The following is a 25,870-nucleotide window of genomic DNA, read 5'->3' as shown; positions in this document are numbered from 1 at the left end:
GGTCTTGGTTTGGTGCCCCAGGAAGCTCCCGCCCCAGTTTTGGAAAGGAGTGAACTGGAGAGCAGTGGCTCTCCACCTTGCCTGCACTTTGGAACTGCCCATGGAGCTTTACAAAACATAGATATCTGGGTCCCACCTACAGAGCTTTGGACTGAATTAGTCAGTGCTGTGGGATTGTCGAGTGTCCCTAAGTGACTCTACTGTGCACCAGAGTTTGAGGGTCACCTGGAGAATGGATTTCTCAGGCCTCTCTGCCAGGCTGGCATCTTTTATGGCCCACAGTGAGCCTCAGCTGGAATGGTCTTGACAAGGCTAGGGAAGCTGGAAAAACTTCTAGTTTCTTCTCCCATCCAGGTCAAATAGAAATTATTTCTGAAAATTGTCAGTTCTCAGATGCTTCACTGAATGGGGTCCCCAACTGGTACAAGGCTTTATGATCTTACTGTGCAGCTTTCTGCACCCTGCAAAGGGCCTCTGCACCTTTTGTCCCTTGTATTCTCCGTCCCTGGTGAACTAGGCAGAGCAGTTAGGTTCACACGGGTTCTGCAGTAGAAGCCGAGCTGAGGGCTTACGGTGGCAGGTGCAGAGGGGGGCTCAATCCATCCAGGTGGGAACATCTTCCCGGCCCTGTTCAATGGCTGTTCCTCTTTCTGTCCCCAGATCTTGAAGTATATCCTCAGTCGTGAGATCAAGGAAAAGCCACTCCGGAGTCTGTCCAGGAAATTCACGGACTGGGCATATGGGCCGGTGTCATCCTCACTTTACGACCTCACCAACGTGGACACTACGACAGACAACTCGGTGCTGGAAATCATCGTCTACAACACCAACCTTGATGTGGGTCTCTCACGGGGGCTGGGGACGAGGGGCTGGGCCTCAGGCCAAATGGGAAGACCTATGGCACTAGCTGGACATGTCTGTAGTCCTCCAGTTCTTTACCTCGGTGGGGAGAGTCAACACAGAAAGAGCAGGGCTAGGGCCAGTGCTGTGTTTACTTGTTCCTAGCTAACCTTGCGTTACAAACTTCTGTGGTGGGTGTCTCCTGGCCCCAGAATCCTGGGCAGCGTGAGATGGCGGGTGGGATGATTCCTGTTGATCTTCTGCATCTTGTTTCTCTTTCTCTTCCCTGATGGTTCTATAATCTCCCCTACCCACAGAGAAGGCACAGCTGCAGCAACCAGGGAGGCCTTCCTGGAGGAGGCAAGGGCTGGGGCAAAGATCACTGAAGCTGGAGGGGAAGTGAGAGGATCAGCAGTGAGAGGTTTTCAGTTTTTGGGAGGGAATTGAGGCAGCAGATTAGACCATCATCATCCCCATGTTACCAAGAGCCATGCTTACTGGAGCCTGCCTCGTCTGTGGTCTCCCTGAACCCTCACAGCCTACTGGTTGGTAGGACAGTTTAGTTGATTTCAGTTTTATAGATGAGGAAATCGAGGCCCTGGGAGTATTGGGGGTTTTCCTAAGGTTACACAGTGAAGGGGCCAAGTTGGTTCCAGTCATGGTCCTTCCCCCTTGCGGCTCTTGCTCCCCACTGAGCAGTGGGTCCTCCCACTGGAAGCCCAGCTCCTGTGGGGTTTGGGAGCTGCCTGGGGGCACTGGGAAGGAGCTACAGGAGCCAGGAATGACTCTCCCACATTTCCAGCCAAACCAGCTCATGGGACAGAATGATTGGCCCCTTCTGCCAGAGGTGGTACTGACTCAGAGCTCCCTTTTGGAACGAGGGCCCTTTGAAAGTGGGGGTGGTGTTCTACCCCCAGAACCGGCATGAGATGCTGACTCTGGAGCCCTTGCACACGCTGCTGCATATGAAGTGGAAGAAGTTTGCCAAGTACATGTTCTTCTTGTCATTCTGCTTTTATTTCTTCTACAACATCACCCTAACTCTAGTCTCCTATTACCGCCCCCGGGAAGAGGAGGTACGTGGGCCCCTGGAGGGAGGCGGGTGAAGTGGTCAGAGCTCCAAGAGCTTGCAGAGTCCCATGTACAGATGAGGAAACTGAGGCCCAGAATGACATTTGCACGGCGTTCCCCAGTTGTTATCCTTCACAGCTTCCAGGGAATTGAATACGTCTCTGGTCCTCAGCAATTGTGGGGAAATCTGGAAGGTTGGAAGACCCAGGCTCCACCTAAATCTAGAGCTCATTGGGTGTTTCTGCCATGAGGGTCACAGAAATGGGAGGGGGGACTCCCCCACTCTGGGTCTCAATTTTGCATTCATGACACGGGGCAGAGGTTTAGCTTTGAGTGTCCTCTAAGTATCTGGATATGAATGGGTTCTGGAATGAACAAATGCCATGAGGTGTGAGGGGTCGTTAGCATGGATTGGACTGTTGAGTTCTGGGTCCCACTGTGGGTGGGGACAGGGGCACAGAGCTGCCGTTCCTTCTCTCCCATTGTACCGAGCTTGGGCTTCGCGTTGGTCTCCAACTCAACTAGTGGTCTTGGCATGTGAGCGTGAACCCTACAGGCAGAGGGGTCTTCCTCAGTCCCCGTCTTGCTCCCATCCATTCCTTCCCTTCTTCCCAGGCCCTCCCGCACCCCTTGGCCCTGACGCACAAGATGGGGTGGCTGCAGCTGTTAGGAAGGATGTTCGTGCTCATCTGGGCCATGTGCATTTCTGTGAAAGAGGTGAGTGGCCCACTAAGCCCCTTGCAAGGCAAGGCAGAGTGACCACAGGCCTGGCTTTGATGCACCCTCCTCTGCCTGACTATGGGGAGGGGGGGTTCTGGGGAGTACTTCCTTTCTAAGCTTTAGATTTTGTAGATCCGAAATTAGTTTCTTAGGCAGGCCTGTCCCACCTACTTTATCTATCCACCCCTAGATCCCTCTATCAGCCATCTACCCTCCCAGCCACTCAGTGACCCGTCCTCCTGTCCCTCCATCCACACATTCGGTCACTTCTCTCCCTGACCCAGCCCTTCCTCTGGGTTTATCAGTCAGTCCCTTGCCAACCACCCAACCGAGGAATCGACAGGTATATTCTGAACACCTGCTATACGTGCAGCCCTGGGGGAGGTGAGAGGGAGAGAGGGAGTTGGTGCTCTTTAACCTCACAGTCTTGTGGGGGATTTCAGATGGGCACAAACATCTGGATCCTAAAACGGATGGTGTAAAGGGCCCTGTGTGGGGTTCAGACCAGCACTCAGAGGAAGAGAGATGACTTTTACCTGGGGAGAGGTCAGGGAGGGAAAGCATGAAAGCAGAGATGGTATTTAGTCTGCAAGGGCAGGATTTGGCACGAGGGCACTGGAGAGAAGGTCATTACCGAGTGGGCAGGGGGAGCAGCATTAAAGGGCTCAGGGGCAGGAGAGCTAATCCATATCTTTTTTTGTCTTTTAATTAAAATTTTTAGTTTTAATTCAGTGTAGTTAACTTACAGTGTTATGTTAGTTTCCTTTGTACAATATAGTGATTCAGCAGTTCTGTACAAGACTCAGTACTCACCACAAGTGTACTCATAATGCCCTTTACCTAGTTTCCCCCAGACCCTACCCTCCTCCCTCTGGCCACCATCAGTTTGTTCTCCATAGTTAAGAGTCTGTTTCTTGCTTTGTCTCTATTTTTTCTTTTTTTTTTAAAGTAAGCTCTACACCCAACGGGGGGCTCGAACTCACAACCCCGAGATCAAGTGTCACATGCTCTACCAACTGAGCCAGCCAGGTGCCCCTGTCTCGATTTTTTCACTTTGCTCATTTCTTTTCTTAAATTTCACATGTAAGTGAAATCATACGGCATTTGTTTTTCTCTAACTTCTATCACTTAGCATAATGCTCTCTAGCCCCACCCATGTCATTGAAAATGGCAAAATTTCATTCTTTTTTATGGCTGAGTAATATTACATTGTATATATGTCCCATCTCCCTTATTTGTTCATCTATCAGGGGACACTTGGGCTGCTTCCATAGTTCGGCTATTATAAATAATGCTGCCGTAAATATGAGGATGCATGTATCTTTTTGATTTTGTGCTTTTGTATTGTTTGGATAGATACGCAGTAGTGCGATTACTGGATGATATTTCTGTTTTTAACTTTATGAGGAAACTGCACACTGTCTTCCACAGTGGCTGCCCCAGTCTGCACTCCCACCAACAGTGCAAGAGGGTTCCTTTTTTCCCGCATCCTCACCAACACCTGTTGTTTCTTGTTTTTGGCTTTAGAAGCTAGGCTGTGTCTGGGCAATGGCAGGGAATTGTGTGACTGTGCTGTTGCAGGGTCTGGGTGAGGATAAGGTGGGGGGAGTGAGAGATGTGAGAGGATTTGGGGGTACACCCACTCCTACCCTGGGATGCCTCTGCTCCCGGGCATAGGTCCCCTTCTGTATTTCTCACCTGGGCTCTAGTTTGGCCTTCATGCCCTCCCCCTCACCGAGTCTCAGTCCTGAGGAAACACTGCCTTCCTCAGATCCTCCAGTGAGAGGCATGCAGGGGTGCAGCTTTTCTTTCCTTTTTGGCCTCAGGGCATCGCGATCTTCCTGCTGAGACCCTCAGATCTGCAGTCCATTCTCTCTGATGCCTGGTTTCACTTTGTCTTGTAAGTAGGTCTGTCCCATTTGGTCACCACTGCACAGGCAGGGCCGAAGTCCTGTATGGTGGCCGCTGTGTCCTCTGGAACCACACTTCCATGTCACCATGTCCCAGTCATTTGGCCATAGTCTCGTGTGAGAGAAGCCCATGGACACCCATGGAGAGGACCAGAAGAGCCTAGCACAGTGCCCACCATCAGGTTGCAGTGATGACTGTCTCCACCTTGGCAGGTGTGGCAGAGAAGGCAGGAAGAGGCTTAGTAGTGGTTTACTTCTTTAGGAAGAGATGGTCTGGGCCAGTTCCTCCTAGTTTTGTGGGGTCTAGAGGTTGCCATCTTGGACTCTGGCAGATCGGGGCTGGAAAGCACTAGAGAAATCATCAAGTCTCATTCATAGACACAAAAGCCAAAGGCCAGAGCAGGGAAATGAGTTACTCAAGTTCACACCAAGCCTCGGTGGTGTCTGAGCCAGGCCCAGCGACCCAGTCATCTTCACCTTATGCTAGAGCAGGGGTGGTTACCATGGGGCCAGGAAGCCTTCATTCAGCAGCCTCTCTGAATGAGGTCACGAGCTGACATCAGAGGCTTATTGGACACCTGTCTCTCAAGGAACAGAGGCTGATTCAACATTGCTGCCATGCAAAGGAAATGGGACTTGCAGTGTGGAACGAAGTACTTTGGGCTCTTCGTCTCTGCAGATCCCACCAAAGTCCTGCCTCAGAGTATTAGGGAGGCTGGGTCTATAGGACCTTAAATCTTGGCCCAGTGTTTCCAAATACCTAGGTGTTTATTATGTATGCACCTGCCTTCTAGAGGCATACATGGAATTCTTCATCCCTGTGGGCAAGTGGGGTGCCCAGATACTGCAGTGAGTAGCTGGACCCCATGATATCTCCCTCATGGGAGTCTTCCACCTTTGAGAAAATACGAGAATTCCAGTGAAGCGTTTGTTTATCCAGCCACTGCTTTAGTACAGACAAAAGGGACCAATGCATTGCCCTGCTTTTCAGCTCCTTAGGTGTTTTGTTAAGGAGGGATACATCGTGTTTCCTCACTTCAGTTTAGAATGCATTGATCGCCCAATCATTTGCTTTTCAGTGCACATGAAAAGCAAGGTTGCCTGTGTCCTAACTTTAACTCATTGGATATTTTATAATCATGGAGACCGTCTGATGTTCTAAGCAATGGAGCTTTTTATCTACATGTCTGCATCACTGATGATGTAGTGGTGTTTAGGAGTTGATGCTGGTCCTATGTGTTTGTTATATGTTGTACTTTAAAATGTATATAACCTAAAAGTTGCCATCTTAACCATTTTAAGCGTACAGTTCAATGGTGTTAAGTACATTCATATTGTTTTGCAACCAATATGTTCAACAGAGCTATCATTTAGCACATATTATAGTTGTTAAAAGACTTTTGTTATGATTGGCTTTTAAGCATAGACGTTGTTAGCTTTCATCACTTTTGTTAAAAATGCAATCACTCACTTACCTCCCTTAGTCTACTCCAGCGGTTCCCTGATCTATGTGGGCATCAGAAATCACATGTGCCAGTTAAGATATATGGGCTCCTGAACCAGAATCTCTTTGAGTCCTCAGGATCTGTATTTTTAAAAAGTCCCTGCCAGCTGCAGTCTACCTGCTGTTGGCTCTGACACAGTCTGCTGATGCCATCCGCAAGGCTGGATGTTCAAGTCGAGAGGGTCTGGGGCAACCTTACCTTCTCTTCCGCATTACCCTTCAGGTTGCCACTTCGGGGGTGGAAGGGAGATTGGGGTTGGACTGTCTCCCTGGATGCTGAGAAGTAAGTAAGGCCCTTGTCTCCTGTGTCTCCTGAACAGTTTTGTCCAAGCTGTGCTTGTGATACTGTCTGTCTTCTTGTACTTGTTTGCCTACAAAGAGTACCTCGCCTGCCTCGTGCTGGCCATGGCCTTGGGCTGGGCAAACATGCTCTACTACACGCGGGGATTCCAGTCCATGGGCATGTACAGCGTCATGATCCAGAAGGTGCGCTGGGGGGCTCGTGAGCGTCACAGACACACAGGCATCTGTGCTGGGGAGATGGGGAGTCCTCAGAGAATGTCCATTTTTCCAATCGGGAAGCAGGTTTGGAGAGAAGCCTGCTTCTCTCCCTCCCTCCCAAACACTACTGTCTCCCATTGCTTGTGGCCAGGCTTTAAGAGTCTAGACCTTGAAACACCTGGGCTTGTTGGGCCCTGGGAAGGAATGATCTCACCCTCAGGCTGTGGTGTGCTGGTAAGTCTTTAACAAGTTTATCGCCCAAAGGATATTTACAAATAATCAACTATATAATGGCCTTTATTTAAATTCCACATAGCCAGAAGCATTTGTTGATTTTTCTTGGACTCGTGTATCTGCTGCCCATTTATGGTTGGAAGTGACAGATATGTCAATATCCGCTGATGTTTTCTTTAAGGAGTAAGATGGAAGTGAAACAGCACAGCCTTATGAGAACTTCCCTTGCTTGTCAGTGATGCGAACTACTTACTCGCTGACTTGAATAATAGTTCTCAAATATTGGGAGACTACTTCATGAATGTTACTGTTTTATTCATGACACAACAGCTACAGATAGGACACATTGTAAATTTTTTTTTTAAAGATTTTATTTATTTGACAGATCATATACTTAGGCAGAGAGAGAGAGAGGAGGAAGCAGGCTCCCTTGAGCAGAGAGCCCGATGTGGGGGCTCGATCCCAGGACCCTGAGATCGTGAGGTAGAGGCCCAACCCACTGAGCCACCCAGGCCTCCCCACATTGTAAATTTTAATCTGCCTTACCGTCATCTCTATTGATGTCTTAAATCTAGATCTAGAGAAATCTAGGTCTAGACAGTCAGCAAACATCATGAGTCTGTGATGTGTCCCGCTCACCGAGTCCCATAGTGTAAATCCTAGCACGGCTGATTTCCAGCTGCCAGGATGATGGAGTTAAACACAGAGTCAGGAAGAGATGCTCAGTAATGCAAGATATAGTAGGTACACAGTATGGCTGCCAGTGACGTAAATAACCTTAGTCACGTAGATAATTGCAAAGTGAGTGATGAGTTTTGAATATTTATTATCTTTGTTTTTACTATAATTTACTTTAATTATAAGTTTACGTGATTTAATTTTTCATAATGGCTCTGTTTAACAGCCAGGTTACAAAATTGATAAGAATGTAACCGTCAGCTCTGAGCTGACATCAGGCCCCAGCACACCACTGCCCCCAGGAAGCGTGAGGGTTTCCCACACGAGACACTATGGAAAGAGGCGCTCACGTACAGAGTGAATCACCAGGGACAGGCACAGACTATGAGCCAGAAGGGGGAGGGAGGAGAGCAGGATCGGAAGGGAAGGCTTCTTGGAGGAGATGGGACCCAGAGCGGAGCTTTGGGGCTTGGGAAGGGTTTGCTAGGGGGAGGGAGAATGGTCTGGGGGAAGGTGTGGTCGGCGGGGGGGGGGGGTTGGAGAAGGGTGAGAAGCAGTAAGGAGATGAGGGTCTAGTGAATATGTACTCAAATCTTACCCTGAAATCATGTTTCTCCCTTTATAGGTCATTTTGCATGATGTTCTGAAGTTCTTGTTTGTATATATCGTGTTCTTACTTGGATTTGGAGTAGGTAATTTGTTTGTGGATATCGGGAACTGCCGCATTCGTAAAGCACTTCATACAGAGGTCAAAATGACAGCGTCCCCAGCAGCCTCAGCAAGTCGTGTCACCTACCAGCGGAGCACTTGCCGGGCTTAGCCTTTTCCAGGCATTGCCTTTTTATTTCTCTCAATATCTTGACCAAGGGGGAGTCATTGTCCCTGCTCATAAGGTAACTGAGGCTTAGAATCAGACCTGTCATCCACACTGGGGTGTGCCTCCCGCATTCACATCCAGCATCTTACGTGGCCCCCACAACCTGAGAGAGGATTGGTAGGTGGTGTTGGCCCCATTTCACAGACAGGGAAGGTAGAGTCTGCAGCAATGTGACTGAGGGTCTTTGAAAAATAGGAGTAAATTAATGCATCGAGGTAAGCTCCTTTGGCTCCCCACATCATGTTACTTGCGGTTTGGTTCAGGTATATCTGTGAGGGCCTCTGCTCTCCTGGGGACGGGAGATGGGGAGCCCCCTCTTAAAGTCTTTTCATTTATACAACCTAATTTTATTTCTACCTTCTGCATAGAGAGGTATCATTGAATTTTCCCATTTCCTCCAACCCCCTTCCCCACCCCTCACCCCCAGCCATGATCATTGGCATTTGAAATTAGGCAGGCATTCCCATCTTCTGGTACCTTTGCTGGGCCACAATGTGTTTATTTATTTGCTCCTTCACTTGCCTGTTTATTCATCCATGCATTTACTCACTCATTAATTTGGCCATCCATCCATCCATCCATCCATCCATCCATCCATCCTTTCATCCTTCCTTCCTTCCTTCCTTCTATCCATCCATCCCTCCATCCACCTCTCTTATCCATTTAGCAACAAGCCACTGCTATGGTGTGTTGGAAAGAAGAGAAGAAAATGGCGCCAGTCTTTTTGGCCTGGGGATCTCCCAACAGACTGTGAGGAAGAGACTCAGGACCTTACAGTCTTGGAGGAGACGACCCAGGCTACAGGAAGCTGGGAGCCCAAAGCGGGACACACAGAGATTATAGATCACAACTCTGGAAGGCTGGGAGTGATCAAGGGCTGAATGGCAGAGTAGAGGAAGGAGAAAAAAGTGTGGGCTTTGTTAGGCAGGAAGAGTTTTTTACAGGAGGTCATGGCAAGAGAAGCAGCCTGAGGAAGCTTCTAGGAGCTGGGGGAGGCGGGAGGTGAAATTGAAATAAGCAGAGAGGCTGAGGCTGTAGGCCTGCATGGTGTGTGGGGGAGGGGCGTGCACGTACATGCAAGTGTGCAGGAGCCTGTTGGGTAATTAAGCAGCCAGAGCACCAGAGGAGAGCACCCTCTTCTGTCCTCCCAGCCCTGGCCTCGCTGATTGAGAAGTGTCCCAGTGACAATAAGGACTGCAGCTCCTACGGCAGCTTCAGTGATGCCGTTCTGGAACTCTTCAAGCTCACCATTGGTCTGGGTGACCTGAACATACAGCAGAACTCCAAGTACCCCATCCTCTTTCTGTTCCTGCTTATCACTTACGTCATCCTCACCTTCGTCCTCCTCCTCAACATGCTCATCGCCCTGATGGGAGAAACCGTGGAGAATGTCTCCAAGGAGAGTGAGCGCATCTGGCGTCTACAGGTGAGCCTGGCAGGGCGCCTGCTATGAGGGTCTTCCTGGGGACTCCATTCAGCACGTTGTATGGACAGCTGTCTGCACCAGGGACCTGGGAATCTGCATCAGCTCCCTGTGGTTGGCCAGGTTTGGGGAGATCTTAGTCTAGGGTCCGTGCAGTATGACTGGATAGCAGCACAGGTGAGAAAAACTCAGGCTTAAAGGCATGATCTGCTCAGAGTCTGGTGTGATGTGTGGATGTTGAAATGTGACCTTTGATTGCATTAAGAGGAGTATGCGGCATAGGACAATGGAGGTGACAATTCTGCACTCCTCCATCCTGGCTGCAACATTCCTTACATGCTGGGGGGTCTTACACACTGAGGACAGTAACCCACAGGATGGGCCAGAGCAGGTTACCAGGCTTAGGAGAGGACTTGGAAACTGTGCCTCACAAGAAATGGTATTGGGACTAGGGTTGAAAAAGGTAAGAGTTTCTTCAGGTATCTGCGGAGCTACTTGTGAAGGGACAGCTTCCTTCTGTGGCCCCAGATGGCAGAACTGAGGTACCTGGGCAATGACAGGGAGAAAAGCTTTGCTTTGTCACGAGGAAGTTTCTAATTATTAGGGCCTTCTTGATTGGATTGTTGATTCCATTCAGGAGAGATCTGACAAATTATGGATAGTTAAATGGTGAGGGGATTCCAAGCCAGGCATACAGGTAAGATTACACGATGTCAGCACCTCTCTTCACCGTGGGATCCCAGGATCCCAACATTTTCAGTTAGGAAGCTCCTGGACTTCCAGAAACAGAGTTTATGTTGTGTTTAATTTGAATACCTTTTCCTAACTTACTGGTTTTTCATTTTTGAATTCTGTAGATTAGCTGGACCCTTTGGATCTGTGCATTAAACTTCCAGTTGGAGGTGAAGCTGGCTGTTTGGTGGGGTGTGTGTGTGTGTGTCTGTGTGTGCGCATGTGTGTGTGTGCGGGGGTGTCTGCACACTCATACAGAGCTGTGTTCCTGGGCCGGCTTCTCATTGATGTGCTTAGGCTCATGTATGTCCCCAGAGAGCCAGGACGATTTTGGAGTTTGAGAAGATGTTACCAGAGTGGCTGAGGAGCAGATTCCGGATGGGAGAGCTATGTAAAGTAGCAGAGGAAGATTTCCGGCTGTGTTTGCGGTAACAAAGGGAAAGAGGTCCCTTGGTGGGTGTCTCTGGGGGGCTGAAGAGAGAGGAGTCAGTGAATGTCAGAGAAATGGTGCTGTCCTTTGTTTCCCAAACCACACCTGCAGTCGGTTCTGGCCTCCTTAGAACATGGAATTTGTTCCTATGTGGTTGCTAGCACTGGGACAAAGCTTCTCCAATTTCTGCAGGGAGAGGGAAGGAGACTGCTGGTGGCCGCTCCCGTCTCTGCCCGTGCAGCTGCCTCCGTGGCCTCTGCCGGTCCACTCTCTTGTTTAGGAAAGATTGGCCGAGCTGGCAATCTCTGTCCTTTTCTCTAGCCTGTGTGGGTTCATGGAACACCAGGCGACCTGAGCCATGTTTGTCATGGGTGACTGGAGACTGAGACAGCTACTTGGGACAGATCAAACTTTTTGGTTTTTAAAAAGTACCTGCACATGCCACGACCGACTTTTCTGATGATGAGTCTACTTTATCCTCTGGCTGACTGCCTGACCTAATGGATGCCTTCCATGTCTACCTCACCGTGCCCAGCTTCTCTGACTGAAAGTCCCACGCTGTGGAAACCACCGTTTCCAGCTCTATAACGCTTACCCTGACGAATATCTCTAATGTTCAGCCCCTGATTCTAGAGCTGCTCCCTGAATGTGAACTTCAGCCAAACCACTGCCTCTGTTGTAATCTAGCACCTTAGACTCTGCCCACTCTTATTGGGATCTGAACCCTAACTGCATTCTCCTAGTGCAACCTTAACTCTAGTTGAACCTTAAGCTTCTAAACTTCTATAAGTTTAATCCTCACACTGTCACATCTCAGCCTCGGCCCTCTCCCCCTCCTTCCCCATGGACTGCCTCTCGGCAGTAAGGCACAGCTGTTGTGTCCTGAAAATGTCCCCTTGTCACCTCTCTGAGTTTCTGGGCCCCACACACTGGGAGCGGACTGATCCCTGAGGGCTGGGAAGATGGGGAGTTTTAAACCCCCAAACTGCTGAATGACCATGTGAGGTGGGAGTCCCCGATCCGTGGGATGGAAAGAAAGGGAGCTATTTAGACCACTCCAAATGTCATGCTAGTTGTTTGCATTTAATGAGGTGCAGTTGAGAAGTGAGAATGATTATCACACACTTGCAGGATCAATGAGGTGAAGTGGACTGAATGGAAAACACATGTCTCCTTCCTCAACGAAGACCCGGGGCCCGTGAGACGGACAGGTACCGTTGCTGTCTCAAAGTGTGCTGGCCATGCCTGTCTGACCACGTGACCATGGGCAAACTGGTGTCTGAGGGCCCTGATTTTCCCCATCTGCAAAATAGGAGGTTGAATTAAATGGGTTCTCAGGCCCCTTTCAGCTGTGACATTTTATATCCCTGGTAGGAGTAACTTTGAGCAATCAGGTGGGGATAAAAGAATGAGGTGGTGTGCTAGACATGGAATCCCGCATTACAGAGCACCACCTTGCTAAAATAGGGATTTTGGTGTTTTGTTTTGAAAGCAGATTTTGGCAAAATCCAAGATTCTTCCAGAAGCAACAGCAAAACCACCCTCAACGCATTTGATGAAATAGATGAGTTTCCAGAAACTTCGGTGTAGAAGCAAAATCCAGAGCTGCTATGAGCCTGGGCTGTCTGACGCTGCAGTCTGGGTCCTGGACTCCGAGCTAAGGGCCTACAGCAGAACGTGGCCTTGCACTGCATGCCCAGAAGTGGAAAGCAACCTCATGCCAAGTGGTGGCTGAGCTAAGAGGCAGCTGTCAGTCTGTTTGAATGGGAAACACCCTGGATTATTTATTTATTTATTTATTTACTCAGCAAAGGGTTTGTGTAAACCCATGGCTAGGAGTCCTTGAAGTCCAGGGCGAAGGCCTGAGCTCACCAACTGCAGGACAGCTTGGCTGGGAGAAAGGGATGGCGGGGAAGGGGCAGAGGCCTGAGGAGCAGAACTTCCTTCCTGCCAACATCTCCTCGACAGCCCCCAGCCCCAGCCCTCACTTCCCACTGTCTCCCTTACTGGGACTGGGTCTCCTGAATTTAAGCCATTCTTGATCCCATCCCATCCCAGAACAAACAGGACTGAACTAAGTCAGACGTCCTGAGGGTCGAAGGGACTGAGCTCTGGAAATGCCCTTCCAGACCCTTCCAAGAACAGGAAACTACCCTTGGAATGAGTGCCTTGGTACCCCAAGGCTCGAACTGTCTCAAACTAAGAGACATTTTTAGTAGAGTAATTAACACAGGGTTTTTATTTTCAATAGAGAAAAAACATTTCAGTTTTGAATGAAAGTTACTTCAGATGAAGTATGTGATTTTAAAAGCTGAGAAACAGATTGGGGGATTTGGGGCCGGATATAAGTATTATATACTTGGCCTCAGCGTGGCCAGAGCAGGGACAAAAAGCTTTTCTTTACGGACGCAAAAGTCCACATGAGACGTGCCAGGCAGGGCCCGTGTGGGCTGCTGTGACCTGGGTGGAAGAGCTTGGCTCTTGTCCTCGCTCTGGCCCTGCGGTCATGCATGCCTCCCAGCTGGGAGCGGGGCTTCTTCTGATATAGAAATAGCAGCTGCTCTGTTTCCATGGTCTTAAATCTCAGAGGTTACTATTATATATCAGTACTTCTTATGGGAGGAATTTAACCAAATACCCAGAATGCTCTGGTATTAAGTGTTTTTGTTAACTGTGAATTTTGAGGCTGAAGAGAGGGAGTGTGAGAAAGGAGTGTTTGCCGAAACATAGGGCTTCTTTTCAGAGCCTCATCCTCTGATTTTTCTCCCCCTGAAATTACGCAGAGTCAGTCTGAGGCAGAGGTGAAGTGGGAATGGGAGACTTCTTCCGGATTACTGGGACTTGAACAACTATAAAATCTGCTCTGCCTTGGGAATCCGGTCAGAATTCATGTGAGAGTTTTTAGAGGCGGGATTATCAAGGTATTGACCACGAGTTTGAATTTTAAAGGGCGTAAAAATAAATTTGGCCTTTTAGACAACTTGGCAATTGGCTAGTGAAACCGGCAAACTGAGGAGTGTGAGCCAAGCACTCCGGGCCGCTCTGGGCCCTTCTCTCCACTCTGGGCTGCTCTGTGTGCCAGCTTCCCTGGGTGAGTGGACACTTGGCCTTTGTGTCCCTGATGAGCCGGGGATGAGAGAGGTGGGGTGGGTCTAGGATGAGCCTGAGGCCTGCACACTTCGCTGCAGCCCCCGTACTCCCAGCTGAAGCTGACCAGGGCTCTAAGCCGTGGTGCTCAGATCAAGCTCTGGTGTGAGCAGGGGTAGCAGATGATTGAGGGAGAAGGGTTGTCCTGGAGGCAGGAAGAGCACCTGTGTTCCAGATGGGAAGAAACAGTGCCAAAGAAATTTCAAGGACAAAGATTTTGGTTCCCTCCAGTCTAGCAAATGCTCCAGATATTGAAGATGTTTAAGCAGAACTCATTAGGCATGTTGTTAAGGATCACAGTCAGATGGATTGTGAGGTCCTTTTAGCCTGGAGGTCAGCATCCTGTGTCTGGAGTTCCCTACTTGTGAATATCCAGAGCAGATGTCCTGGTCTGAAGGGCAGCCATTGGGATCCATGGTGCCATGATCTGGGAACTCTAGGATTGTTTTGATTTGGATAGGAATGGATGAAGTGGCACAGCTCTCCATTTCCCACTTGAACAAGGACTGCGGGGTGAGGCGAATGGAAATCAATAATGGGACCTTGTTCCTCTCACGCATCTGAAGAGCTGTTATCTGTGGATCTGGATGGAATTTGTTGGCAGGGGCATTGTCTGTACCGTATTCATCCCTGAAAGACTTTCAGCCAAGGTCATCTGAGTCTGGGTGGGCTTACCAAGGCGAAAGGAAGCAATGAGTCAAAGATCATTGGTTTGAAAGAATCAGTTCCCTTATTTTATACCTGGAAACTAAAGACCAGCAAAGAAAGTGGACTTGCTTAAAGCCATACAGCCATGTGGGAAGTCACATCAGAACTGCTGGAGCCAGAGTGCTCTGGCTCCTGGGCCACAGGTTTCTCCCAGGACAGTTTCAACATAGTTATTCAGTAAATTTGAGCCTGCCTTTTGGTTGCCACATATATTACGTCAGGGGGCTAAGGGATTTTGCTCAGATGATTCATGTTGACAGTCTACATTGTCCCAGTGATCCCCAGGACAGGTTTAAAACTCAAGTGTGCACATAGGTGTGCACAAACCATACACACACACACACACCCCACATCACACCGAATCCACTGGCATATCAGGACTTCTTAAAACTTCAGGATTTACATTTCAGTAATGTAAGGGATAGGCATTTTTCCAGGGATGGAATCCCCCATGCTCAGATAATGGTTTTGGCTAGGAGTTTTCCTTTGGCTAAACTGCCTCAGGGGGAATCTGTTATTCTACACATTATGTGATGAATGCACCTGGAATAAAAATACTGCTTACCTTCCTCTCTGGGATGTAGCAGAAGGTGTGAATTACTGTGAAGTAATTAAGCTCTTAGAAGGCTCCTGCCTGAGAGAGCCCAGTATTATTGAAGTTCCTTTCCTTCCTCAAGGCCTGGTTTAACTGTGTCCCTTTGCTCCGGGCAGGGCCCAGGTGGATGGGCCGTATTCCTGGCCTGTAAGCCATACTTGAGTTTTGCACTGATTTACATGTTTATACTGTGATCTTGGTTCCAAACATAGAATTAACAGCTTGTTCTTCTTGAATGTGCCTAATCCTTGTCAATTTTAATTCACATACTTGTTCTTAGTGTTGTGTGTGTGTGAAAATCTGTGTTTAATTAAGAAATCATAAATAGAGTAAGAACATTTTAGTGCCATTGAAGAAATGCTCTCATGATTTCTAATAAATATTTATTTTGCCTTGCTATGATTGTAGTTTATCTTTTATCTTACGTATGCTACTATGAAGTCCAACTAGGAATCTTAGAGTGTTGCTTAATCTAAGGCAAAAGGAAAGACCTGAAATACTGGTCTCAACTCAGGGACAGAGTCAGCACACTGTGAGAGAGGTCACCTTTGAACAGCGTTTACATCTCACAGTGTATTGATGTCCAGTACTCTAGCTGAACCATGCAACAACTCTAGAACCAGTTTGAGTAAAGAGGGACTAAGGGAATTGAAATGACATGCCCAAAGTATCACAGCCAGAAAATGTCAGCGGTTCAGGCTTTCATGACCCCCAAGCAGTGCTCTGTCTACCATGTCCTGCTGCCTATCAATTTATTTAGTGTGGCTATAAAACCATGGCTCCACGTAGAGATCAGAAAGTATAAATCCCTTCTGTCCACTTCACAGGACCTTTGTGAGGAGGTACTGATATTACTGTCATTACTGGCCAACTCATATGTAAAGTCATTTGTAAAATTCTCTTGTTATTTCATAAGGATGGCAGTTTTTAACTTGAATGCCAAGACACTGCTGTGTCTTGATGGGTTGCAGAACTTGCAAACAATTTATTAATCAGTGATCAGCTGCATTTGGGTGGATTATAACTTAATCCAAATAACTTCTAGAGCAGCATCCTTCACTGGGATGTGTCTTCTTGAATGGCAAAGAAATGGGAATTGTATGTAATCTACATCCTAACTCAAATAAGCTTCAGTTTCTAATCTAGGAATGTGCTGTCCATGGGAATGTTCTGGGTGGACTGATAGAAAAAGGGTGGAAACCCCGCTTAATAGGATATATTCTGGGAGTGGGATGTCTAGGTCAATGGATAGGAACAGTTTTATGGTTCTCAACATTGTACAAAGTTACCTTCCAAAAGGTGTTTTGCAACTTAAGCCTTTAGGATGATATATTTCCTATTTATAAAGCTTTTCCTGTCACACTGGTTTTCTTAATAACACAGTGTTATAGGTTTGATGAGTGTTATATCCCCATTTAACAAGTGGAGAAACGGAGACTTGGAGAGACATGGAATGATACGTAAAGGTCACAGTGTTTTTTTCTTGGGCCATGGGTCCAGGTTCTCTGAGGTTTACTAGTTAGTGCTAGTCCGTCGTGCTAGCCTAGCCTGGGTCACATTTAAGAATGCGTCTCATCCAGGAAAAGGGAGTGTGTGGATGGGAGGGGCTTCAAGAAGAGGGAGCAATGTGGGCAAAGACCTTAAGGTGCTAGGGAGCCTGATGCAGCTGGAGGAATCTGTGGGGCCAAACTGCTGGTAACAAAGGGACAAGTGACATGAAATAGGGCTGGAGAGGTAGGTAGAGGCCAGAGCACATAGGACATGTTCAGCTTTCATATCAAGCTGAGAGGAAGCTACTAAAAGACTTTACAGAGAGGAATGATGAAATCTGAACATTCCTCTGTTTTTGCGATGGGGCTGCAGGCTTAAAAGGGTATGTGTTCTCCCCGCCATCCTGTGGGACACGGTAATGTCTGAAGAGTGTACAATGAAGTGAATTCCAATTGAGAGTGATGGGCATGCTCGGGGAGTGGCTGGGAGAGAAGGAAAGAAGGCCAGGACCTTGGTGGGATATGCAGACACTTCAGTAGAGAAGGGATGTTTAAGCGCACTCAGGCGACTAAACGCTACTGGGCACTTAGAGATTGCAGACACCGGCAGAGCTATCGGTAATGTCTTCAAGATGGGATGAAAGCAGAGGGGCAGAGGGGCGGGCCAGAAAGCCTTTAAGATGAAGGAAGAGGAGGAATTAGCTAGAGCGAGGGCCGACGGGGGTGAGGGGTACAGGAAGGAGGGAGAGAATTCTGAGTGCAAGGACCTGTCTGTGTGAGGGCGGACAGGAACAGAACAGTGTGAAACGGGCTAGAACAGAGAGGACCTGAAAGACAAAGCCTCTAGAGAGGTTGTGGGGGAGAGAACAATACATCATAAAAGGCCTCTTGTATTAGGAATCTGAACGTGAATAACTTGTTATTCTGTGTTGGGCACTGTGCTGCGTACTTGTCTGTATCAGCTCACTTATCCTCTATAATAATTCCGAGAGAGGGACACTATTATGATCACCCCCATTTTACAAATGCAAAAACCGAGTGCGCAGACTGTTAGAAATAATCAAAACAGAACAAAACTGAAAGTGGCTAAAACCAAACAGCACTATGCTCCAGATTTTTAAAAAATCACATTGAATTTAGGAACTCTGAATTCAGTAAATACTGAGTCAGAATAAATAAGACTTTGCATTGGTAAAATTTTATAGGTGACTAAAATTTGGTGGAAGAATAAAAGGACTCTGGTCAACATTTACATCTGGAAAAAAATGACCCAGAAAAACTGGACTCGGACATAAAACAGAAGGCATTTTCACTGTGGGGGAAGGAAGATTGGTAAAACTTATGTATGAAAGCTCGTTGATAAATTGAATTTTTACTTCAGAATTCAGAAGGAAGAGAGTTTATTTCAATACAAAATCATTTTGGCAAAGTACAAAAATATTGGTGCTGAAAAATTTAGAAACAGTTTACTTGCACTTCATAAAACACTGAATATGAAACTGAAATTGGCTTAATGGGGTTTGCTCTGGAAGAATGAGATATCTTTGTTTCCAATAATATTAGTATGATTTTGGTACATATATTTGAAACCATAAACATGGGTTCATTTGGGTCCAAATCATAGGATAAAAACTCTTTTTAACTTGGCTGTGGGGGCCTAAGAGAGGAGACAGGCGCGGTTCCTGCAGGGGCTGGAGGGAGAGGGAGAACTTTGAGGAGAAAAATCAAGAGAGGAGAGGGATTTGGGCACTTCAGTCATGGGCGCTTTCTTGAAAGAACGCATTTGATCAGAGACATGAGTTTGGGTCACATTTCCACTAGGGCCCACTGCCCTCTGCTATTTCTGTCTTCACCACCTATGCTGTAGGAGCCCAAAGACTTCCTCACGTGTTGGCTGGGGACAAAGGCAAGTGCATTCCTTCAAACTGAGAAGGGACAGTTGGAGGACTATGCCTCTTCCAGATTTTCCCAAGTTGGGAAGGGATGTTAGCTTCCCAAGGGGCTTGTGAGATGTCTGGAGGTGGCTCCCCACTCCCGGAGGTCAGTGCGGAACACGCAACCATGTGAGAGCAGCGATGCTGTGTGGGGGTTACTGTCTTGCTGTGGACAGAGGTCCATTCAGTTTCTAATCAGCCCTCATTTCTTGTTCACATTTCATCTTCAAAAGAGCAATTAAAAATCTCCTATAGATATCACAACTATTGGTAAACTTTACAGATGGGATACTTAATATATTATCATTAATTCAAATGTGAAAAATTTAAAAATAGCCAAGTCTGCATCATTAGTTTCTAGTAGCATTTCTACATTACTTGAAAACACATTTAATTCTATGTTCAAATTAATAACTTTTTAAGAAAATACCCATTTCAATTTTGAAATGTGAATTTAAAGGTGCTTTTATTCAAAATCTTAAACTATCCAAGTGTAATATATAAGGAGCTATGCAGAAATAAGAAATGCACCTCTTTGAATACGCTACCTATGCAATATGATACTTTTAAAGATACTCATCATTCATTCATTCAGAAAATTTGCCTCAATGCCCACTGTGTGGAAGGCACTGGACCTAGGTGCTACAGGTATGAAGCTGAAGAAGGCACGATCCTGCCCTTCAAGAGCTTACAGACTGGTAGAGATACTGTACACAGGGGGTTAGAAGTGATTCCTAATGTAAAGAGGAGCGAATACTCTTTGCACTGAGTGTTAGTTTGGTTGTCTTTGCGAAAGCTTCTCTTTTTTCATAATATGCAGCTTCATTTACAAACACTGGGTACACAGTATCGTCTCCGCCCAACGGAATTATCTGTCCATCAAGAGTTAAAAACACAGGATCCCCAGGGTGCAGCGGTTTCCAGTCTTGATCCTCTCAGGAAACAATTAAAATAACATAAGTTACATTTGATTTTTTCCCTTGTTTTTAAAGGTTTAAGCTGGGCTCTAGACAGCTAACAGATTGCAGCACCGTATAAATAAGGAGACACTGGACAGATGTGTTAGGAAGCACACCATGGTCTCACTAAACTGAGGCCGAACCATTACTTTGGGCTGCAGTTTTAGGAGTTCGCATTTAATTTTTAGAACTGATACATATAATTAGAGTTTGCCTCAATACCAAGTTTGCCTTGAATGCTGCCAAGGAGATTTAGAGTATGAAAGGACAGAAATAACATGTGTCTCTCTAAGTGTATATTCTACCTGTTCAGCAAAATTTAGGAAATACCATTAAGACCCTTCAGTATGCTGGGCATTATACTGCTGGGGATGTGAAAATGGTACCATTGTGCCTGCCTGCGAAAGGATTCTACTTGGATGGGCTTCGAGCATAGACAGTGGGGGTGGGCTGGGCAAATCTAGGATAAGGTGAGTGTATTCCATGGTAAAAACTGAGTTATCTGAAATGTCCCACCCCAGGGATCTGGACCTCTGAGCCCTCAAACCCCAATGCTGTCACACCACAGGGACCCTAAACCAGTTCTTCCCAAACTTGAACATGTTTGCAGGTGGTGTTTGGATTTTGTTAAAATGCAGATTTGGATTCTATGGGTTTGGGGCAGAGCCCATGAGTCTGCACTTCTAACATCTCCCAGCAGCACATGCGAGTTTAGTAGAAAAGCACAATTTCATTCCCCACTGCAAACTTGCTAAATCGAAATCTTCATGTTAACAAATCTCCAGATATTTACATGCACAACATTAAAGATTGGGAAGCACTGCATTATGGCAATTTTCTCAACCACGACTGCACATTATAATCACCTGGGATGTTTACAAAATATAGATGAGGAGAAGGGCTGCCTGTACCACAGATACATAAAACTACAATTTCAAGGGTGGGGCTCAGGTGCCATTAATTTAAAAACATTTATTTCAAAATCTACAGAGAGTAAAACTTACTCATTTTTATGCACTGTTCTATGTGTTGGGATATATACAGTAGAGAGTCAGGTTAGCACAGAATGTGGAATGAAGGTGCATGATTCCATCACACTCTTCCCTCGCTGCACTATTTAGAGTTCCCTGTTGGCTGGTTTTGTTTTTCAAAGCCCCAGGTGACTCTGTAGGACAGCATGTGAAAAGCTGCTCTGGACCTGTGATTTGCAGCCAGAGATGTGCCTCTGGAACAAGTGACACAGCTGCTTTGCCACACCTGCAAGTGATGCTAAGGTCAGGCAGGGCTACCCAGACTGGAGCCAGGGGAAAATCACCTGGTGAGCCTAACTGATATCTGGTGCCCACCTTGATGAATTAAATCAGAATCTCCGAGGATGGGACCTGGGAATCAAGATTTTTCAAAGCTCCTCTACTGTGACCTAAGTTTTGTTTTGTTTAAGATTTTATTTATTTATTTGACAGAGAGAGAAAGCACTGCGGAAGCAGCAGGCAGAGGGAGAAGCAGACTCCCAACTGAGCAGGGAACCTGACATGGAACTCGATCCCAGAAGTCTGAGATCATGACCTTAGCCGAAGGCAGAGACGCTCAACCCACTGGGTCACCCAGGAACGCCTCCTGTGGTCTAAGTTTGAGAAGCACTGTGTTGATGCTTTTGTAATGGGCTCCCAGCATTTGGGGGTACACACTTGAGGTCACTCCAGTGAACATCCTGATTAAGAACCATCACTCTTAGCATAAAACCTGGACTGTGTCTCTGGCTCCAGGACCTACTGTCCTCACTGTTCACCCCCTACTCTACACCGACACTGGTCTTCCAGGTCCTCAAACACTCCAAGTTTCTTCCAGCCCCAGGGCCTTTGGACTTGTTTTTCACGTGGTTGACTTCTCATGGTCCAGGATCCAGCTTCAATGCCGTCATCTCAGAGATGGCTCTTTCAGACCATTTCATCTAATAGGAACCATCTGCTAGCCTCTATTATTCTGTTTGTTTCTTTTATAGTACTCATTACAATTTGAACTGAACTGGTTTATGTATTGTTTACTTATTCATGGTGTGTTTTCCCTTGCTTGGTATGGAAGCTCCATGGGGGACTTTGTCTATCTTGAATCTCAGGGCCCAGAATAGGCTTAGTCATTCAAATATATTTTCTGCAATAACTAATGAATCACTTTTCCTTGTAGGATACAAAGCCATCAGAGAACAACTCTAACCTTCCTTTCAACACCTACCACTAACCCTGTTTGTCTGCCTCACTTCTCGGCCTCCCCATGATGATTTTTGTACTATTCAAGGATCCCCGAGGAATAAAAGTTCTTTAAAAATTCCTGTGTTGTAGTCAGTTAGGACATCAACATCTTGGCCTCTGTTTCTGGACTTGCTATTTTTGTTATCTGTAGGACTTCCTCTTTCTCCCTCACTCTTTATTTTTCTTTCCTTTAAATCACTGCCCAAGGTTCCTTCTGCTGTCTACCTGGATCACACAAAGGCTCTCAGCACAATTTGTTCCAATTATTTGTATTTTGGGGCAGGCTACTTTTTTAAGTTGTAAGTCTGCATGACTAGTATTAGGGTCATTAAATGGGAATCTGAACTGGATCAGTGGTTCTCCACTTGATTACTCAGGCCAATAAGATCAGATTATCTGAGTGGGATCCTGGCATCATTATTTTTCAAAAGCTCTCTAGGCAATGTGTAGCCAGAGCTGAAAGCCCCACATTAGATAATCCACCAGGTCTCTTCCATCTCTGATGTCTAAGGGTGAGTAGGGTACTCACAATGGGAATGGAAGTTTTAGCTTTTTGGAATCTTTTTTCCTCCTTTTTTCTACCTTTTTCTTGCCTTTCCCAGCTTTCAACTCTCTAAAGAGCCTTTTCTTCCCCCTTAACTATGCCATAATTGATCAAGCCAGACAAGGAACAGATACTAGGGTTCTGAGGAGAGTGAAGAATGTGGCCGAAAACATTGCGAAGGAAGAAATTTGAATGCTTTGCTCTAACTTATTCAGTACGGAGTGCAGGGAGGTGGCAGCAATGTGATCAAACTGCAAAGAACATTAGTTCTAGATCTGCCACAGAGAGCTACAGACTGTGGGGAAGATCTAACTTCTGAGCCTCTGTTTTCTTTAAAAAAATTTTTTTTGAATGTAGTTGACACACAGTGTTACACTAGTTTTAGGAGCACAGCATAGTTTATACTTTATACTATGCTCACCCCAAGCATAGCTACTATCTGTCAGAGTACAATGCTATTACAATAGCATCGACCATATTCCCTGTGTTCTGCCTTTTACCCTGTGACTTATCCATTCCATAAGTGGAAGGCTGTGTGAACCTGTTTTCTTAATTTAAAACAGATACACTGATTCCTGCCCATTGCACTTGGGCAGGAATTTCACCTTCCCTGAGAGGCCTTGCCTGACCCCTTCCTCCCTACATCATTATTCAGTTATAGCATCTGGTTATCTTGATTTCTAAACCACAGTTTAGCATTTAGTATATCTGGTTTGTAAATACCACAAAAGTATTTGTGTACCCCCAGAGCCAGCATGGATCTACTCAGTAAATATGTACTGAATGAACGTTTGACTACCCTACCTATACTGTAGGGTTTTTGAGAACAGTATGTAAAATGGTTTATAACTATAAAGTTCTATCGGAAGGTGGAGCATCATTATTTTGAATCCTTTAAAGAAACAGCAAATGTTACCTGCAGATTAGGGTGGATAATAGCAGCAATATCTCCATTTTCATTCCTGGGATAATCAACTTTCTCCATTATTTTATAGACTTCAATAGCACATGGAGGAAATTCTTTCCCTATGGTGAAAACAATATGTATATTTGGTGACTAAAAATGCCTCTTTTTTTTTTTTAAAGATTTTATTTATTTATTTGACAGACAGAGATCACAAGTAGGCAGGCAGGCAGAGAGTGGAGGAAGCAGGCTCCCCGCTGAGCAGGGAGCCTGATGCAGGGCTTGATCCCATGACCCTGGGATCATGACCTGAGCGGAAGGCAGAGGCTTTAACCCACTGAGCCCCCTGCCGCCGCCTAAAAATGCCTCTTGAAAAAAAAGGAAGTTAACACTTTAAGGGAAAAACAACAACAACCAAAAAATGAAGACAGTTACAAGAACCTACCATTTTAGTTAAGGATATTTATAAACAACATCTATCCAAAAGAAGTTCTCAAACTACTCCTATTGGTATATTGTCCATAAAGACACTAATGGATAGAAGTAGACGACAGGACTTGAGAAGCCAGTGTGGGAGAAAAAAGGCCTGGGATGGAAGTCAAGATACCCAGGCTTTAATCCAGCTGTGTAATCTTGAGCAAGAAACTTAACTTCTTGAGGCTCACTTTCTTCACCTGTCAGATGCAGATTTTCAATGATCTTATCTTGGAGGTTCCTTCCAGCTTTGACATTCTCTGATCCCACAACCTCAGGAGGACTTCCAGCAGGTCAGATGACTTCAGCATTGTGGCCCTTCTTTTAAATAGTACTGTGAGACACGGGGAAACAGCAACCTGCCAACAGTGGGGTCCTCTTTCCAAAGATGCAGCAACATCAAACAGCCCAGAAACTTGGAAAAGAAGTAGTGTACACGTATACCAGGCAACCCTGAGTAAACAGGATGAAGTTTCATCCAACATAGGGCTCAGAGTGCACTATGGCTGCAACTCAAAGAAAAACCTTCTTTTGTCTTTAGAGCAGAAAGTGCAGCCAGGGTTGGAATGTGGTAACCTATGATCATTTCTGTATCAGTTAGTTTTTGCTGCTTAACACACTGCCCCAAACGCAATGGTGTCATACAAGGACCTTCAATTTAGTCATGACTCTGTGGGTTGTTTGAGCAGTTTGTCTGGTTTAGGCTGGCTTGCTGATGTGTTTGTGGCAAGCTGGCAGGTCAGCTGGGGGCTGGATGATCTAAGATGGTCTTACTCTCATGTCTGACATTCGACAGGCCTATTGGCTAGAGCTAGGGTGTCTGAGTCCTCTGCCTCATAATCTCCCATTATTTAAGAGCCTAGGCCAGGCTGATCCACATTCTGGCAAGGGGAGCAAGAGAGCACCCCAGAGGGCAAGTCCCTTTCAAATTTCTTCTGTGGCACAAAACATGTAAGATTCAGGAGGTAGGGAAATAGACTCCATTTCTTGGTAGAAGGATCTAAAAAAGCACATTGTAAGAACATGGACACAGAGAAGGAAAGAATTTGTGGCCATTTTTACAATCTACCCCACCTTTCAGGGGAAGATGGAAACTTATCAGGTGTCCTCTCTTTAAAGCAGAAGGTCCATTGGGAGTAAAGGAAAAAGTGATAGAAAATAAAGTAGCACACTTTTGCTACTTTGAATCTCAGAGTCTGAAGGAGGCTCAAATGCCTAACTTCATCAGTGCTTGAGTATTCTCCATCTATTTCTGGCCCACTGGTGGTCATCTTAGTCTAGCTCAGACAGCTTCACAAAGTGTGGTCAGTGTTGTTAATTAGAAATTTATGTATGGGGCACCTGGGTGGCTCAGTGGGTTAAGCCGCTGCCTTCGGCTCGGGTCGTGATCTCAGGGTCCTGGGATCGAGTCTTGCATCGGGCTCTCTGCTCAGCAGGGAGTCTGCTTCCTCCTCTCTCTCTCTGCCTGCCTCTCTGCCTACTTGTAATCTCTCTCTGTCAAATAAATAAATAAAATCTTTAAAAGAAAAAAAAAAGAAATTTATGTATGTAGGTAACTCTATCCCCCTGATTCTACTCTGCCCTCAGTCACAGAAAACAAGTCTAATTGCTTTCCAATATAACACTTCTAAAACTCCAATATAAAGTCTTCTTTTGCTGATCTAAATATTCTTATTCACTACTCCTACATGGTCACATTCATGAGGTTCTATGTGAAGGTACTTTGTAAACTCAAGTTCTGTGTGTGTCTTGGGGATTACTCTTATTTTGGTTTTCAAACCTTTTAGCATTCTTAATTTACTCCTTGGCTAACCACTAATATGGACTCAGAATTTATTCACAGTTCCCCAAGTGGTGTTTATTCAATGCAGGAGAGAGACCATCACCTCCTGGATTTTTTTTTTTTAACATAAAAGCAAACTTTGTACCTGTAATGTATTTAACTT

At 46.2% G+C, this 25,870-nt stretch overlaps 2 protein-coding genes across 4 annotated transcripts in view; one reads left to right on the top strand and one right to left on the bottom strand.

The window, feature by feature from the left end:
• The window catches only part of TRPV3 (transient receptor potential cation channel subfamily V member 3), a 29,996-nt gene extending 15,813 nt beyond the window's left edge, over positions 1-14,183 (top strand). For both annotated transcript variants that reach the window (XM_059147560.1, XM_059147561.1), the window contains 10 exons: positions 661-837; positions 1,758-1,916; positions 2,527-2,628; positions 4,458-4,531; positions 6,366-6,531; positions 8,084-8,150; positions 9,487-9,761; positions 10,806-10,918; positions 12,052-12,131; positions 12,416-14,183. In XM_059147560.1, coding sequence (XP_059003543.1) covers positions 661-837; positions 1,758-1,916; positions 2,527-2,628; positions 4,458-4,531; positions 6,366-6,531; positions 8,084-8,150; positions 9,487-9,761; positions 10,806-10,918; positions 12,052-12,131; positions 12,416-12,510 — 1,308 coding nt within the window. In that variant the 3' untranslated portion in view covers positions 12,511-14,183. The remainder of the gene's footprint in view (positions 1-660; positions 838-1,757; positions 1,917-2,526; positions 2,629-4,457; positions 4,532-6,365; positions 6,532-8,083; positions 8,151-9,486; positions 9,762-10,805; positions 10,919-12,051; positions 12,132-12,415) is intronic.
• Positions 14,184-18,243: 4,060 nt separating this feature from the next.
• The window catches only part of ASPA (aspartoacylase), a 32,636-nt gene continuing 25,009 nt past the window's right edge, over positions 18,244-25,870 (bottom strand). For both annotated transcript variants that reach the window (XM_059147569.1, XM_059147570.1), the window contains 2 exons: positions 23,463-23,572; positions 18,244-19,726 (listed from right to left, as the gene is read on the bottom strand). In XM_059147569.1, coding sequence (XP_059003552.1) covers positions 19,529-19,726; positions 23,463-23,572 — 308 coding nt within the window. In that variant the 3' untranslated portion in view covers positions 18,244-19,528. The remainder of the gene's footprint in view (positions 19,727-23,462; positions 23,573-25,870) is intronic.

The sequence above is a fragment of the Mustela lutreola genome, chromosome 15 (assembly GCF_030435805.1).
Source record: "Mustela lutreola isolate mMusLut2 chromosome 15, mMusLut2.pri, whole genome shotgun sequence".
NCBI classification, from domain to species: Eukaryota; Metazoa; Chordata; class Mammalia; order Carnivora; family Mustelidae; genus Mustela; species Mustela lutreola.
This window is presented reverse-complemented; position numbering and strand designations above follow the sequence as displayed.